General features: G+C 49.6%; 2 protein-coding genes across 2 annotated transcripts; both read right to left on the bottom strand.

Annotated features, from left to right (window-relative positions):
* Nucleotides 1-254: 254 nt before the first annotated feature.
* On the bottom strand, nt 255-2,323 carry CGGC5_v012588 (Uncharacterized protein; the record flags this gene model as incomplete). The annotated part of the gene is made up of 3 exons (XM_032030292.1): nt 255-946; nt 995-1,369; nt 1,432-2,323. The coding sequence occupies 3 exons, from the start codon at nt 2,321-2,323 to the stop codon at nt 255-257; spliced, it is 1,959 nt and encodes a 652-aa protein (XP_031890297.1).
* Nucleotides 2,324-9,191: 6,868 nt separating this feature from the next.
* CGGC5_v012587 (uncharacterized protein) lies at nt 9,192-12,926 on the bottom strand (the record flags this gene model as incomplete). The annotated part of the gene is made up of 1 exon (XM_032030294.1): nt 9,192-12,926. The coding sequence occupies one exon, from the start codon at nt 12,924-12,926 to the stop codon at nt 9,192-9,194; it is 3,735 nt and encodes a 1,244-aa protein (XP_031890195.1).
* Between the last annotated feature and the right edge of the window lie 3,199 nt (nt 12,927-16,125).

The raw sequence follows: 16,125 nt of genomic DNA, 5'->3' as shown, positions 1-16,125 counted from the left end.
GTATCCTGCAGTTGAGGTAAGTGCTAAATAGGCATTTCAGTAAACGCTAGGAAGTAAATAGAGACAATGAGAGCGGTAATGGCAGAGCCCTTTTTATGGATAACTCATTCTGGGTTCATTCTTATTGAAAACAAAACATTAAAACTGCAAACGAAGGACAGCCTAGTACAAAAGAGATTATGCCATGTCCTTTATGACATTGCTTCTCGACAGCGAATCGTTCCGTGAGTTCAAATTCCCAACGTAGCAACCTCTCAAAGGTTTTTGATCCATTGGTTTCCCTTCTTAGATTGACTGATCAGCTGGCGCGAGATATGATCATCAGGCTTGATGACATATTCCGGAAGGGTCAGATTCCCCTTCGCCCACTTGTACACATACTCATTTCCTCCAGAAACTTTGGCGAATTTCTTCTCCGACTCGAAGGACTTGAGAGCACCTGGTCGATACCGGGAATCCTTTTCCATGCGATATCTAACGGCAGGATGGACTTTCTCGTTGGTGATTCCAACTTCGTTCTGGTGATCGTCAAGGGTGTACTCGCCAGGTGTCCTGTCGTTGAAGAGGAAGTGAAAGACCCTGCCAAAGAACAAGTCGAAGAGGAAGCGCAGGACCAAGCGGAAGAGAGAAACCAAGAGGAACCTGCCCTCGATGAAGGTCGTATCCCCAATAATGGGTCCCAAGGCCCAGTCCTGGTTGTCCTCGCCAGTCTTCACCAAGTTGAAAAGGCCAAGGAAGTAGCGGCCGAATTTAACGACGTCGCTTTGGATGTTTTGAGACTGCTGCGAAAACTCAATGAGTTTCTTGCGTGACTCAATCTCACGGTCTGCAAGGGTTGACAAGGTTTCCGGGCCGTCGTCATTTGCTTCGTCTCTCTTCTCGTCATCGAAATTGAGAAATGGGCGCACTTGATCGCACATCCAGGTGAAGGAGACAAGCGCGAGTTCTGTTGTGGTCAGCAAACTATCAGCGTTCAGAGAGAAGAAGTACTTACGTTCACAGTCGTATGGCGCTCCCAGCAGAATGCCAGGATTGCCACCTCCGATGTTCTGGTGGCTACCGGGGAACCACACTTGCTGAAGCTTCGGCTTGTGAAACTTCGGCCTGTTATCTGTCGACGTCTCATCCTTCAACTGATCCCACATCTCGCGTTCTACCATGGCAGCCCACGCTTTGTTGATAGCCTCCTTTGTCTTTTCATTGGGATGCTTGACATTAAGAAGTCTTCTGAGTTTCTCTGCGAGTTCTACCCTAGTCTCATGACGAAATTCAGGGGCTTGTTGGTGATCCTTAGGAAGACGCCATAGAGTTGGGGTAAAGGCTGTCTTCTTATCGTCCAGTGCCAGAGCATGGAATGCGTGATTGATATCTGCGTATTTCAAAATCAGCCTCGGTGAAATAATCGAGATAGAAGCGGCACGCGTGACTTACACCTGCTCAACGAAGGGTTGTGAAATCCATATTCATCAACGCCAAAGAATGGGATGGTCCTGGCAAAGAAGTTGCTTATCTCTCGAGTCCAGGCCATGTACGGAATTCCCAAAGCACCCACTGTATCGAAAACGCCGACCACGTGAACAACTCTGGTGAACTCGGCAGGCAAGGTGTGAGGTACCTGCTCCCAGTGGTTGTCTAGTTTCTTGCCGTCCGTGTCCTTATACTTGTATCCCTTCTTCCTGACGCCCATGATCCACTCCCGGTACTCCGGAGACTGGCGGAAACCGAAGCTGTCGTTGCTGCCGCACTTCCGGTACAAAGCATAGAGCTCAGGGAAGTCGTCCAATTCCCGGGGCTCGATGATGCCGATATCCGTGATGAGACCTGCCACCGCGCGGGCGGTATAGGCTCCTCGAGAGAAGCCGAAGCAAGAGATCTCATCGTACTTGGAATAGTTCATGACAACAAATGAATAGGCCTTGATGACATCGGATACAAGCCCATCGCCAAAGGTGGCCTGGCGGGCCCTCTCGACAATGTTGACACCGTCGCCGGTGCCGATACCTGGGCTGTAGTACACCACCTGCTCGCAGTCAACCTCGTTACCATCTTTGGTCTTCATCTTCCCGGTTCGGGCAATGGATCTTGCGAGGCGCGTGACGTTGGAGGGGACATTCTTCCGACCCGTGGCAGAAGACTGCCAGGTGCCGTCGCAGCAGATGATGATTCGCTTGCGACGAAGCCCCTCACGCTGTGCGGCGTCAGCAGGGTCCTTTTCGACCTGCTTCTCGTCCAAATGTTGCGGAGGCTGGCCAAATGTGAGATCCGATGGCAGGAATCTCCGACTGAGATGTCCCACAACCGACGTGAGAAGCGTAGGACTCATGTTCAAACAAATGTGAGAGTAACTTGGAAATGCTTGAATTTAGAAATGGTGCTGTCTGTCAATGGTCCCCAATCCTTGACCGAGAAACCTCAATAGGTTTTATATGGAAGTTAACTCCTCAATATCCTTTGCGGGGACGGCCCGTCGGGAGCCTCCGCTGTGGGGGTTTGTTGTTGTCTCATTGCTAAGTTCCAGTCTGCTACAGAACAAATTCTCAATTCAGGTGCGGCTGAGAGGGGCCGCAAAGCTGTCTTGAAGCATGTGAATGCGCCAAACTCTGGTACTTTGGCAACGAAGGAATGAGAAATTTCTGTGTTGTGATAAGATGGAAGCTGCTATTGCATGTCTGTTTGCCATGTTAGCATGTGAGGTCTCGGAGGCTCGGACAGCGCGAGGAACGACAGGTTGAGGCTGAGACATAGTATGAAGCTATTCAAATGTCTGTGATAACGCTAGGGTAGGGACTCTGAAAGCAACATTTCATGGGCAAAATTAAGGAACTCATGAGATCGACGTTGTCGGTCTTATCACCTAACATGTGAACCTGAAGGTAGCAGAGAAGACTTTACGGCTTCCATGCCATATCTAAGACCGGGGACATTGTCATAACAAGCTCGCAGTCTACGCGGGCCGCAGAATAACGGCAGCGGGTTGGCTGCCAGAAGCTTCTCGACCATGTCAGCATTCAGCAATTGACGCCTGTCAATCTACATCCTCGCCACATGATGAATATAGAAGACTAAACATCTTCAAAGAGTTATTATCCAGCTTTCAGTACTGGCAGATCCCCTCCACCAAGCTGTTTTTTATCTCCATCAAAATTCTGTTCAGGCATCCCTGATGTGATGGAAAATGTGAGGCGTCAAGAAGGCGAGCTGAATTTTACTGACAACTCGTAAATAGAGTTCGGATAATGTCTTGACATACAAGACAAACTGTTTTATAGTGGGTTGCCAAGGCTTCTTTGCAATCCGTTGCAAACGGTAAAGGCGGAGTTGTGGTAAGACACAGCTCGCCGAGTAGCTGAGTCCTGACCGGCAATGAAAAAACACGATATGGAATGTGATCGAGCCCGAAGAAATGCATGTGAGTTTACAAAGCTGAGCATTTGATTTCGCGATTCTTCGTCGGAGAACATACCATCTTGGGACGTAGACTGAAAACGTTCGAGGACACCCACATTGACATGTGAAGTGCCCTATGATTGACAACCTCGAGTGTAAAGCTGCTCAGCTGGAAACAGCATTTTGCATTGAAAGTGAAAAAAAGCACTTACCAAATTAGCAATGTCAAAAGAGTCATCGGTTGGTTTTAAGGGTGCATCTCGCGTTGAACGATACGGCATGTTCATCGATGATCTAGTATGCCTCCACGATAACTCTGCTTGCTCAAGGTGTTGGTCATTAAATGACGAATGCATTGAAAACAAGATCAAGAAAGGTATACAGCGGTGATAAATTCTTGAAAGATATCATACTCAATTACTTAGCCATCTTCTCCAGGAAATACATATAGTTTTGCTATCCGGGCAGATACTTCTGGCTAACCGGGCGGGTACCTAACTATAAGCTATATTAACGTTACTGACAAGCGTCATTGCCGTTATTATTGTCATTATTGCCCTCATCTTCGGCGCCGTTCGTCATCATCGTCCGTCGTCATCGTCGTCGTCGTCGTCGTCGTCGTCGTCGTCGTCGTCGTCGTCGTCGTCGTCGTCGTCGTCGTCGTCGTCGTCGTCGTCGTCGTCGTCGTCGTCGTCGTCGTCGTCGTCGTCGTTATTCTCATGATCATCTTCTATAATGCACATAGTCATCCAAAATGAGAGAAGTTCGATATACGTCCCTGGAGTTGATCCATACACATAAGCTAGCGATATTTATGTGAACCTACCTCTAAAAATTCGAAAATCGTGCCTACTCCCTCAGTTGTGGACCTAATTCTAACAGATGATAAAGCGCATAGGGTGAGTCCGACATCGTAGTTCCCGACCCCACCAGCTTCACGTCACAGGTTAATTCGCGTTTTATGCAGCCAGCTGCCACCTGTTTCCATGACATCAAAGCCTCCTTGCTCAATGCGATCTGCCATGTCGCTATCACGGTAAGCAACGGCGAGCCTTTTCGAACGTGATATCTGAAGATAAATCCTTGACCGGCGCCTGGGGCCCAGATTTCCATCACCCTCAGTAAAGGCATGCACACAGCAGCCCGGCTTGCTTGAAGAAGCAGGCGTTCCAGCGCTGATGGGCTGGATACCAGGTCTCCAATATGTGTCGTCAGGGCCAGGTATTTGAGGATTGGCCAGGTTCGAAGACCATCTGATGACTCAGAAGAATTCGCCGGCACATCTCTCGACGCATGCTGGAAAAAGCCTCTGGCATCAACAGCGTGACATAGAGAAAAATATCGGAGACGATAGCTTGCATTTACCGCTGTAGAGACGAGGTAGTCGTTGCAAAACCTAAAAAAACGTGGGTTTTCATGCAGTGAAGACTGCGCTTCCCAAATGTGCACTGATTTTATCATGGCAAGTTCGCTCGCGCATTCGAGCAGTATAATCATTGCCTCATCGCGGGGGAACTGTTCGTCTCGAGTGATCGCGTGCCATGGCTCGTATCTGATGAGTTTGAGACGGGGAAGTCTATGAAGAACTTTCGCAAGTAATGCCCTCGACAGGCTTCTGTAGCGATATTGATTTACGGAAAACCTGTTGACGACGGAGACCTGAGGAAGCTTGAGAGCGCCAGAGCTGGCGTCTAGTAAGTTGCCAAAAAGACGCTGCCTGGACTTCAAGGAGTAAATACGTCTCCTATCATATTGACTCCTCTCAGTGTCTGTGCGATGCTTCCAAGGGTGGCCTAAATCGCTCGGAGAGTCGGCGCTCAAGCTTAATTTGATACCACCTGTAGGCGAGCCACTAGACCATGCCGAAAGAGAGACAAATAACTTTTTCAGGGCCTGGCTGAAGAGCTTATTGTTCGCCTTGATCGTGTCTTGGCTCTCTTCTTCATCGAACCTGTCCACATTATCGTACTCTTCAGTTCTTACGTGAAGTGAGATCTTCTTGACGAGATCTCTTCGATAGCCGTGAACAGAAGAGTTCAGCTCGTCGATATCGTTACCAGGAAATTGAAGCTTCAGGTGTTGGAAAATCTGCGGTTCGAAGAAGGTTTGCCATTCCCTCGAGACCCTTGCCCAATTTGACAAATCATGCGCTTGGATGTCTCCGATCTCAGCTTGCTCCAGAATCATCAGTCGAATCTCCGCAGGCAAGACTGCCCATCGAAGAAGGTGATTGGCATTGCCGGTCGAGTATATGGTTCTTGAACGGAGCTTCATTTTTCGGCTGGGTCGTTCAAAGTGAGACCGGGTCGTTGAATTATGGGGTGCTGAAATTGATAAAAGGTAGTGATGATGCACCCGTACTTGGCTAGACGTATTCAATATTTTCTGACTTGTTGTGGGTTGTGGGAAGAGGAAGAGGGATGGGCACAGGGCAGCAGCAGGGCTTTTGTGGCCGTGAGAACCTCTTGGGAAGACCACTTTGGTTGGGGAGTCATCTTTCGTGTGGTGGCGTTTCCAGGCCACGAGAGCTTCAATGGCCCACTTAGCCTTGTTATGATCGGCCACGCGCTGCGCCGTTCTCTCTTCGTCGGTCTATTCGCTACCTACAAGCTATATATGAGGATAGTTTCCTCTATTATTATCGTTATACTCATCGTCGTCGTCGTCGTCGTCGTCGTCGTCATCGCCGTCGCTGTCGCCGTCCTTGCTGTCTTCGTACTGATTACTACTAATATCCTATTGTCACCATCCGCCCGGATAGCCCCCGAATAAGAAAAGTCAATCCATGATGGTAAATAAGACTGGACCAACTTGCTGCGAGCATGGATCGGGGCGGTTGATGGGCTCAAGCAGATCAGATAGACCGGGCACGTGCTTGAAGGTAGGCAGCACCATCTACAAGGGAGTCGTCGGTCCGGGCGAGTGGCCAACAGACATGAGGCTCCAAGATCTATAAAATGGCGATCCCTTTTCCTTAACACAAAGACAGATTTTCATAAAATTGTCCGGCTGTTGGAGCGGTATTAATAAGGTCATCATGGACAAAAGGTCGCAATGCAGGGGTTACGTGTAACCAACAACTCTTGCGGAGGCGATAGATCCTTTGATGGAAGGTTGTTTTAACGTGGTCTGCAAAGTGCCTCCGGGAATAATAACCGAATAGAATGTAGAAGACGAAGCCCAGAAAGACCTGAGGGCGGTGATGAAGCATCAGCATCTCGAAGTCAGGTTGCTGTCATATTTGCCGGGATGCCACTTCCGCGACGGTTGTTCCATCAGACCTGAGGATTGTGAACGGCAATAAATTTGGTTGAGGTCCTCGATATTCCAATAGCTCAGACTTTATATACTACGCCAGCTATGGAGCTTTCTATGACTGATGCCTAGATTCAAAGGACATGTTGCTCTAACATGACAGATATAAATAAATGCCCCCGACGTGTTGCATCTCTAGAACCCCAGCAATGACGAGCGAGCGTCGTGTCAATGGCCAAATCGTAATCATTACACCAACAGTGGTCAGCTCGGGATAACTCGACATCTGTGCCCACAGATCACCCCGTCGGCGCTTGTCCTTACCACCCCTCCCACAGAAGTGTTCAGCAGACTATATTCCCCAAATCTACTCAATACGCGAGAAACAGAAAAGGAAAACGCTGTGAATGTCGAATATCGTTGAATTACGTGCAAGCAGGAGATGCTGCACACGGTGCTCATAATATATAGACTATAAGCAAAACACCCTCGCCGCATCTCTCGAATGGCACCCATGTGTAAGCAAGGTATATTGTCCTAGGTAATCTTTAGAGATAAATTATGCTTAAGTACGACTAGTAGCTACACTCTATTCGTTTTATCTCCCCTACAGACATCCACCTTAACAATCCCTACAGTTGTTCATCGATAATCACCACGGGCATGCTCTCTTATGTCAATAAATGCGTCCTGCCCAATCGAGATAAAGTTCTTAACGACGAATGAGATCGTCAACCGCCATATGTGTCGTAGTCTTCAACATGGCCGGAGAGAACGACTCGGCAATCGCTGCAGTCGCCGAAGTCCAGCACCCCAACTACTATTCGTGGCTCGTGAGGTAGTCATGCACAAACTAAATACATCAATCTTCTCTCAACAATATGAGGCAGACGACAGCTCTAGCAAAGGCCACTCCCCAGACGACCTCAGTTACTTTCCAACCGAATTCTCTTTAACCCGAATGTCCTGGAACCGCAGCTTCATTGCGGGGAATTCGACATATCAGAAACCATTTCGATATTGTTTTGCCTGCTTTCGACATTCCTGCGTTGACGTTTGACTTTTATATCCGCCACTCATCCCATACAAAACCTGCCGCAGGCTTGGCGTCGAGATGTCAAGTATAAAACCCAATACGATGCTCGGAAATCAAGAATCTTTCAAAGAGAGACGCAAATGTCGCCTTGAATGCCGCTTCGGTGGACACTTTTGTGACCGAAAGATAAGACAGGGCCATGGCGTTGCTCTGTATCTCTTCCTCCCCACCACACTGCCTCTGATCATTACACATCCGAGGTTCTAACCCCGGATACGCCGACTGCTGTGACCGAATCAACTACAGACGACAACTCCCAACAACGCCAGACAGCAGCCAAAGAGGGGAACTGCACACTGCTCAACCATTCTGTTCTTCCTCAAGTCCCACAGAGGCCCCCCCCCCCCCCCCCCCCCACATTCCTAAATACACAAACGCCAGCTGAAGCCTATTCAAGATCACAGAGCTCTCAGTCAGCGCAACCAAACGCCTTGATTCATCAACGCGATTCGCGGTCCACCGCGCCCTCAGCGTACATTGAAAGACCTACTCTCTGCGTTGCAGACTTCAGCAAATGCTGTGGCTAATTCTGTGGCTGTCATATAGACAGCCCTGTTAACCATGTTATAGCTCACTCACGCCGCTCTCAAAGCAGTCTACCTTGCAGTATCAGAACGCTCCCACTCGGAGCCACACGGCCTGTCAGACCCCGTCCTTCGCCATCTCTCTCTTCCGTCAACTGTTCGGTACCTCATACTGCTTTCGCAGTTGCGAGGGACTTGGGAGACCTTGCATGCCTACCCTCTGTTATACTTCTGGTGAGAATGTCTGGAGACTACTGGATAGCCTACTTTGAAAACCGATCACAATACTCTCCATTGCTGGCTGCATGAAACTCTGCAGTATCCTCGTTGACACAAGTATTTGTATCCTGCCCAAAGGGTTGCCGACGAGAAGGTGTCTCCATCTCAACCACCATCCTACAACATCACACGCCGACGAAGTTCCACGCCAGCAACACACGAAACAGAAATCCATCAGGGCAATCACTCAGGCACATCAACACCACTTTGAAGAAAATAAGTTATGTATCATTATTATATATCCCCAACCCAACCTCCCCGGCTCAGCCGTAGTTACATCCGGCTATCCAAAGGAGCCCGACGGAGAAGTGTTTTCTCAAACCTACCAAAAAAAGAAGATAATGTGTTTGCGCGCAAAGCCCGAGCGATTACAGAAACAAAAACGCAACAGGGAGTGTCTTCCGGTAATCCCCCTTTCCCATCGGGTATCATCACTATCCCCCCCCCCTTATCTTTCTCGCCTCTTCTCTTTTTTGTGTAGCTCTTCCCCTTCCTCCCGCCGTTTGTCTGTATCCAGCAAACATCCAAAAATGTAGAAATCTCGACTCCGTAGCTTGCTGATGATGATGATGCAGTCTCGCTATGCATGTAATGACAGTAGGTAAAGTGTAGTAATAGGAAATGCAAAGGTCCGTCCCGCCAGGAGGACCTCACAACCACAACAGCCACCTCACAGCCCCGACGGCGCCCTGCCCAATGCCCCAAAAGACCCTCAGGATCATCACGACGAACCACACGTACCACATGAAACCGACTAGCACCCACTCGACAGCGAGCCACATGGCCCGACGGACCCAGCGGAACCTACGTCTGCGCCGGCGGAGCATCTTCTCGATCACGTCGAGGGTGTGCTTGATCTTCAGCCGCTGGCCGAGCGTCAGATCACGGCTGGTCTCGTCGGCTTCGTCGGCCGCTGCGCGCGTCATGGCTGACAGGTCGGTGGCCACACGGCGGCGGACGTCCTCTACACGGCGGTGCAGCGCGGGGACTGTTTCCGAGACAAAGGTGTCGGCTGACTTTTGCCATTCCTGGCCAGAGCATTGGATCGATGTGCCTAGAGTCTTGGCCGCGAACTGGTACAGTTCTGTCTGGGGAATGGCTTTATTGCGGATGGAGGGGTCGGTGCTGAGTTTGGCGACTTCCGGCCAGAAGACGTTGGCGACCTGCAGGTCATGCTGTGACGGGCGCCTTTCACTAGCAAATATAGGGCGCGGTTCATTAGCGCGCCGAGTGATTTCCATCGCCTTGATGCCGGAACTGAGGACCAGAGCGCGTAGGCGGGCGATCTCTCGCTTCGACATGGGGGCGCGATCTGGCGCCGGGCTGTGATCGGAAATTGACCAGTGGCGACTACGCTGCGAAGCCGGCTGAGCGTCAGGCGATAGGGCCTGGGGCATCGTGAGAATGGAATTGAGCCGCTTGTCTGCCTCCTTGACCCCTTCACTGGCACCTGATCTCGGCTCGCCCTCGGACAGATCAGACAGTCGCTTGGCCGAGCTGGGTGATGAGCTGGGCGAGGCGCTCAAAATGTCGATGCGTGGCGGCTTGAGTCTATCAAACCGAGGCGACCTACGGCTCGGCGGGCGAGATGTTGGATCCAGGGGAATGGCAGGTTCGCTTTCGGTGGCTCTCAATTTGTCCGATTGGAACGTCGGCATCACGTCTAGGAAGTTCTTGTTGTTCTGTTGGCGAATGGATGCAGTCCTTGACAACGGCGTCTCCCCTCTTCGCCTGCCTCTGGGCTCCGTATCCGATTCGTCCGTCGTCGTACCCTCTGCCTCCGATGGGCCATCGCCCGTATCCGACTCCTTACGCCAGATGAGGTCGCCCAGCTTCGACACTCCACCGCTAATAACCTTGTCGATGCGGGCTGCTTTGAAGATTCCTCTGACGCCCGGGTCATCGCTGCGCAGCTTGATGCTAGTAACGCTGCGGTGCGACTTGTGGCTGTCTCCAGTCGTTCGTTGGGCGATCTTGCGGGAAGGACTCCTAGACGATCCCCGCCTGTCAATTGACCTCCGCTCTCCGGATGACTCTGGCGACGCTTCAAAAGGCGTCTTCGGTGCGCTTGCCAGATACTCAGCGCTAGAACGCTCCTCTGAAATTCGTTCGCTTCCTCTCTCTTTACTTCGATCGCGGAATATTGCTTGCTTGACCTTTGAAAAGGGGTTCCTGGTCGGTGAGTTGGCACGACTGGATCCCGGGGATAAATCGCCTCCAAGTGCGGGAATAAAAGGATCCCCGCGGACTGCACCATCAGGAGAGTTGGGTTGTGAAGAATCGACATCGAAAGAGCTCCTGCGTGCCGGGTGAGGAATCTCCAGACTGGGTCTTCCAGGTCGCTGAAGGTAGCTCGGGGTCTTTCGAGGCTTATCTTTGCTCTTTCTCTCGTCGGACTCGCTAACCTCTACAATCGAAGGCTTTCGGCTGTGTTGGCGTGATTGCGGCTGAGACAGCGCTCCCGCATCCCGCTCCGGGGTCAGCCACCCAGAATCGTCCGTCCTCTTAGGATCGTTTTCTCGGGCTTCCCTAGCAATCATCTCCAGCATCTGTTTCTCAAGGATATCTTGGTGACTACTCGTCAATGTGCCGGTCCGGTTTCTCCTCTCAATCTTCTTGATCTTTTCGCTCTCGCTGTCAGATCCGTCCGAGAAGGATGACTTGCCGAGACGCAAGTAGTCATGATGGCTATGCGTCGACTGGCTGTGGCGGTGATGGTGATGGCCCGTGAGATCGTGAAGCTTCTGGCGAGCACGATCCCGGGTGCTGCTGGCGTGTGAATGGTCGGTATCGGATTTGGCTAGCCTTGGATGACCGGTCTTGGGGTCTATCGCAGGGTCCGCATCCTCGTGCTCCTTCCGACCCGGCGTGTGACCCGACTCGCTGCCATACTCTGCATTCTGCCTTGACAATGGTCTGTGGAGATCGGGCATCTGGGGAAAGATCTTGCGCCATTGCCGGTCTTCAATCAGTTGCTTGTGATGATCTTGCTCCAGCCAGTATGCGTCAGCAAGGAGATCTGCCGGGTCAACGAACCAGTCCAGCCTTGGTCGCCTCGGTTTGTTGGCATTTGCAGCAAGCTGCAACGCATTCTCTCGCGCATCAGCATCGGGGAAAGGGGGCAGCGTGCAACCGTCCGCATTCGTCTGGCCCGTGGCAGCCCACTTGGCCACGTCATCAATCCAGTTGTCGACCTTGATGGTATCCCCAAATCCCTGGACCTCTCCGTCAATGGCCTTGCGTTCCCGCGCCCGAACCTTTCTGTTTCGAATGTATTGTAAGGGATTATACTGTCGGCCTAGCCGTACGCTCCCATCGGAGCTGCCATATGTCGGAGTCTTGGCAATACCCCCTGAAGACGTCGGCGGGCTAGCCGTCGTCGGGCGGCTCGAGGTCTGTGGCTGGATCGGCGGCACCAGCTCCAACAAGCGCCTATACTGCGCCATAAGTTCGAGATGTTCCTTCGCCTTCTGCGCCCTAGCAAGAGTCGATGGAGTAAAGTGGTTTCGAAAAGTGCCCTCGCGGCTCATGTCAAAAGAGGCCTGCAAAGGGCTATGAAGCACGCCGGCCGACGGCAACCTGGGCGTCAAAGCCTTATCCGGGCCCGGCGACCTCGTCCGTGATATTCTTCGTTGTTGTTGGTAGTGGTTCTTCAAGTTCGGACCGGTAGCGTCCGGGAGCTGCGCCAGAGTGGGCACCGCCTGGGATGCGATCCTTCGCGACGCCTGCCGCCGCGACTCGCTCAAGTTAAGAGCCATGTTCACGATCTGCGTGGAGTCGATATCGAGCGAGTGGCTGGTCGAGGGCGGGGTATAGCTCGATCCGCTGAGCGGTCTGCCGTTCACCGCATCCCGTTTCCTGACGGTCAAGTTATGTGTCGGCTGCGTGGGTGAAATATCGCCGTTCCGTCGCGGCGAGGTGTCCATCTCGGTAAACGTCAGGCCGGCATCGCGGCCAGCGCCAGAACCTGATTTGTCGGACGCTCTCCCAGAGTCTTTTGCTCTGCGGCTGGTCGGTGGGTTGCGTGAATGTCGCCGGCGGACCCCTTGGTCCCCATCGGAGTCGTCATCGTTGCGAATGGCATCCTGCAGCAGGAACCCGCCGTTGGAGCGATGCCTAGGCGCCCTCTGCTTCTTCACGTCCCTCGCAGCATATCCGGTCGTAAATTCAGCGTCTCTCGGTGCCGATGAGTTGGATGTAGGGCGTCGGCCGCTCGACTCGTCGGGCGAAGGCAGGAGCGTGGTGTCGTTGAGGAGGCTCCCCGTCGCGCTCGACTCGCCCGTCTCGTAGCTACCCCTGCTGCTTCCCCTATCCCCAGGCATCGAGTGCGGGCTCAGCTTCCTCGTGAAGACGGCACGCTGCTGGGCGGCATCCTTCTCCGTCATTGCGGCGAGATTGCTCGCATGGCCGCCGTCGTCGGGGAAAAGGGTGTTGGGTGGTGGAGTTTCTCAAATCGGTCTCTTGGTTTTGGGTATCGTCGTCGGTCGGTGCGCTGCTCGTGTGGTGTTTCTGGTGTCGGTGTCGTGTCGCCAACAAGCGTCGGTGGCTACGAAAAGGAGGATGTTAAGAGGCCGCAGCGGCCATCACAGTCCGGTTGACGTCGACGCAAGGGGGGGCACAGGCGACGGTGCGCAGGTGCAAAGACGAGTCTAGAAAGGCAGGTATCCCATGTGAAGGGACGAAGGTGACGAAGTTTTTGGCGAAGAGAGGCGCTGATTCGTCCGAGCCGAAACAGGGCATTGACATGTGCCAGCTGAGCATAGGTTGGTGTCGATCTTGGGGAACCGGTTGACCAGGAATCGTTGACTAGAAATCGTTGGGCAACGGCAGCAGCGCCAGACCAGTGACCAAGAAGACTTCAGGTTGTTGTAGTAGCAGCAGCAACGGAAAAAGACCTGGCCAGTGAGGTACACAAGCGGCCATGCAGCGCGACCGGAATAGCAAGGGCAGGGAACAGTGACAGGCAAGCCGCAAACCAGACTCCAGAGAAGCTCTCTCTTGTCCTTCTCCAGTTGGTACTTGGCAGCTAGCTCTGCCGTGGCGTAGCACCAGAGAACCAAGTACCAAGCAACAGAGCACCCACCCAGGTCGCGCTAAAATTGCCTTCTCGCCTGCCGCTTCTTCCCCACCCGCTGCAACTCCGCTCCACACCGCGTGTCCACCGTTTTTTCGGCAATCGCCGGCGCGGATTATCCATTTACTCCGGAGGAAACACTGGACTCTCATCAGCATGAATGTCCTTTTCACGCGGTGAAGCTGATCCGAGATTATAGAACATATCACACATTTCTGGACCCTTCCAGTGATACAGCATTGTCACTCATGATGGTGGCTGAGACAGGCGATGAGGAGTAATGCCAGGGCCAGACATTCGATGCCCCCTTTCGCTCCTGTGCGTCTAGAAACACTTGTCGAAGGTCATGTCGATTCAAGCGACTGTCAAAAAATTTGCAACGAACATAGGGGGAGAGCATATCTACAGCCGCGCCTCGCTTCAGATGCAGCTCCAACTTCGACGAGGAGTATCACGATGCTTAGGTATCCCTTTAGGGGCGGAAAATAGCTCAGCCAGGGATTATTTATACCTCCAGGGGTAGTTAACCAATTACATAATTCGATTAATAACTAACTCCGCGCGAGGTACATTGCTAACAAAGGTTACCACACCCTTCTACCACCCAAAAAATCCAGCCTATAGTGTTGCTATCTAGGCGTTTTCACTATACCATTTTGCCCAGCAGTCGCTAGTATAGCAGAAAGGCATATCACACTTAATATAGCTCTAGCATATATAGCGCTATTCCTAGCTACTATTTCTATCTACTAACCTTAATATAATCCTTCTAAAACGCTTTATATAGGCATAGTAGCACTATTCCTTCTAATATTATCTAAGTTTATAAAGGGGGGCCTCTATATCCTAGATAGGTATAAAGTAACACTCTCTAACAGCTATAAGCTTAAATTTTACTATTAACTATTTATAAATCTCTTATTAGAAAGCTATAGAGGGCTTGTTATATGTAAGGTTTAAAGCCTTATAGAGTAAGTATATATTAATAAGTATAACCCCTATAATATAAAAAAGTTAGCAAATATAACGCTAAAAGTACCCTATAGACCTCTAATATACCTAATAAATAATTAAAAGCTATAAGCTACTAGCTACTATAATAATAGTATTATTCATTAATACTATTATAGTTAGCTCTATATTAGTTATTAATATTAATACTATTTATATTATAGTTATAGTTATTAATAATATTAGGTATAAGTAGGTGCTGTCACGGGCTAGAGCCCGGATTGATATCTCCGGCTTCGCCGGAGCAGTTACCGAGATCCGGCTCCGTTGGACCCACTATTCTGCCGCAGTACGCCGCCTAACCCGGCCTGCTTCACCGCTGTTAGGTGCCTATCCCTGTAAAGTCCTTTCTTCCTTCTTCAGCTTAGAATAGTCAATCGACGGCACCTCTACGTTGAACAAGCCTAGGGGCCAGCCCCTTACAGGTGCTAATAAAGCATTATAGCTAGCTTATAACCCTTCTTAGAGGACTATAAACTCTAAGAGTCCCTTATATTAATAAGCATAGGAGGGATCTTAAAGGAGATATATACTATTCTTATTAAAGTTAATATAGTACTAAGATATTTATATACTTATAGAGTAGTAATCTCCCTACTATTAAATATACTACTGATTAGAAGTATAACTATATTATCTTTAAATATAAACTAATAAGTAAGGCTATCTAGCGTTAGGTAAGTAAAAAGCTAGCTTTATAGCATAAAGTTGCTCTTTTTATTACTAGCTTATAACTACTTAAGTAGCTTAATAACACTAAAGTTTAGCTAAGTAGTACTAATAGTAGTAATAAGTAGCTATAGTTAATATAAGTATTAAATAAAGTTAATAGTAATAAATAAGTTATTGTTAACATATAACATTCTTTTATAATAATAATAATAATATAAGAATAACAATAACGCTTAACTTACTTTAATATTCTATATAAAATAAACTAATAACATTTAAGGTATAAAACCTTATATAAAAATTCTCTATTTATTACAACTTATAACTATAATATTGATTATGTAATATGTATAGCTACGTAAGCACCTTATGTAATTAGCAGTTTAGTAGGTTACGTTTCAGATTATCTTTCCCCTCACTTTTCCCTACTAGAGGATGCAACCTGCCAACAACAACAAGAGTAATCATAATGCATCAATTCCTTTATTATTCTCGATACGATTAAATGCCTATAAATGCTTAGGATTATTACATTTCATCATAACATAAGCCCATCTATAACCCTATACTATATAGGCGTATATACCACGCCCCTGAATACGCTTATACCTGTGTTAACAGTTATTAGTGAAAATATAGTAATAAGTAGTAGCTCTCTTTAGTTAGAAATAAGTAGGGGTAAGTAGGCGCTATATAAAGGTAATAATAATAACTTAAGTAGGTGCTAACTACTTAGGTATATAGGGCTTCTTAGGTACTAACTTATTAGTAAAGTATATAAAACCCTATATTACCTCTACTATAGCTTAAACTAGTAGGAGCTATAG

The sequence above is a fragment of the Colletotrichum fructicola genome (genome assembly GCF_000319635.2).
Source record: "Colletotrichum fructicola Nara gc5 chromosome Unknown KSG_Nara_v1_contig07, whole genome shotgun sequence".
NCBI lineage: Eukaryota > Fungi > Ascomycota > Sordariomycetes > Glomerellales > Glomerellaceae > Colletotrichum > Colletotrichum fructicola.
Note: the sequence above shows the minus strand (reverse complement) of the source record. Positions and strands in the feature narration are given on the sequence as shown.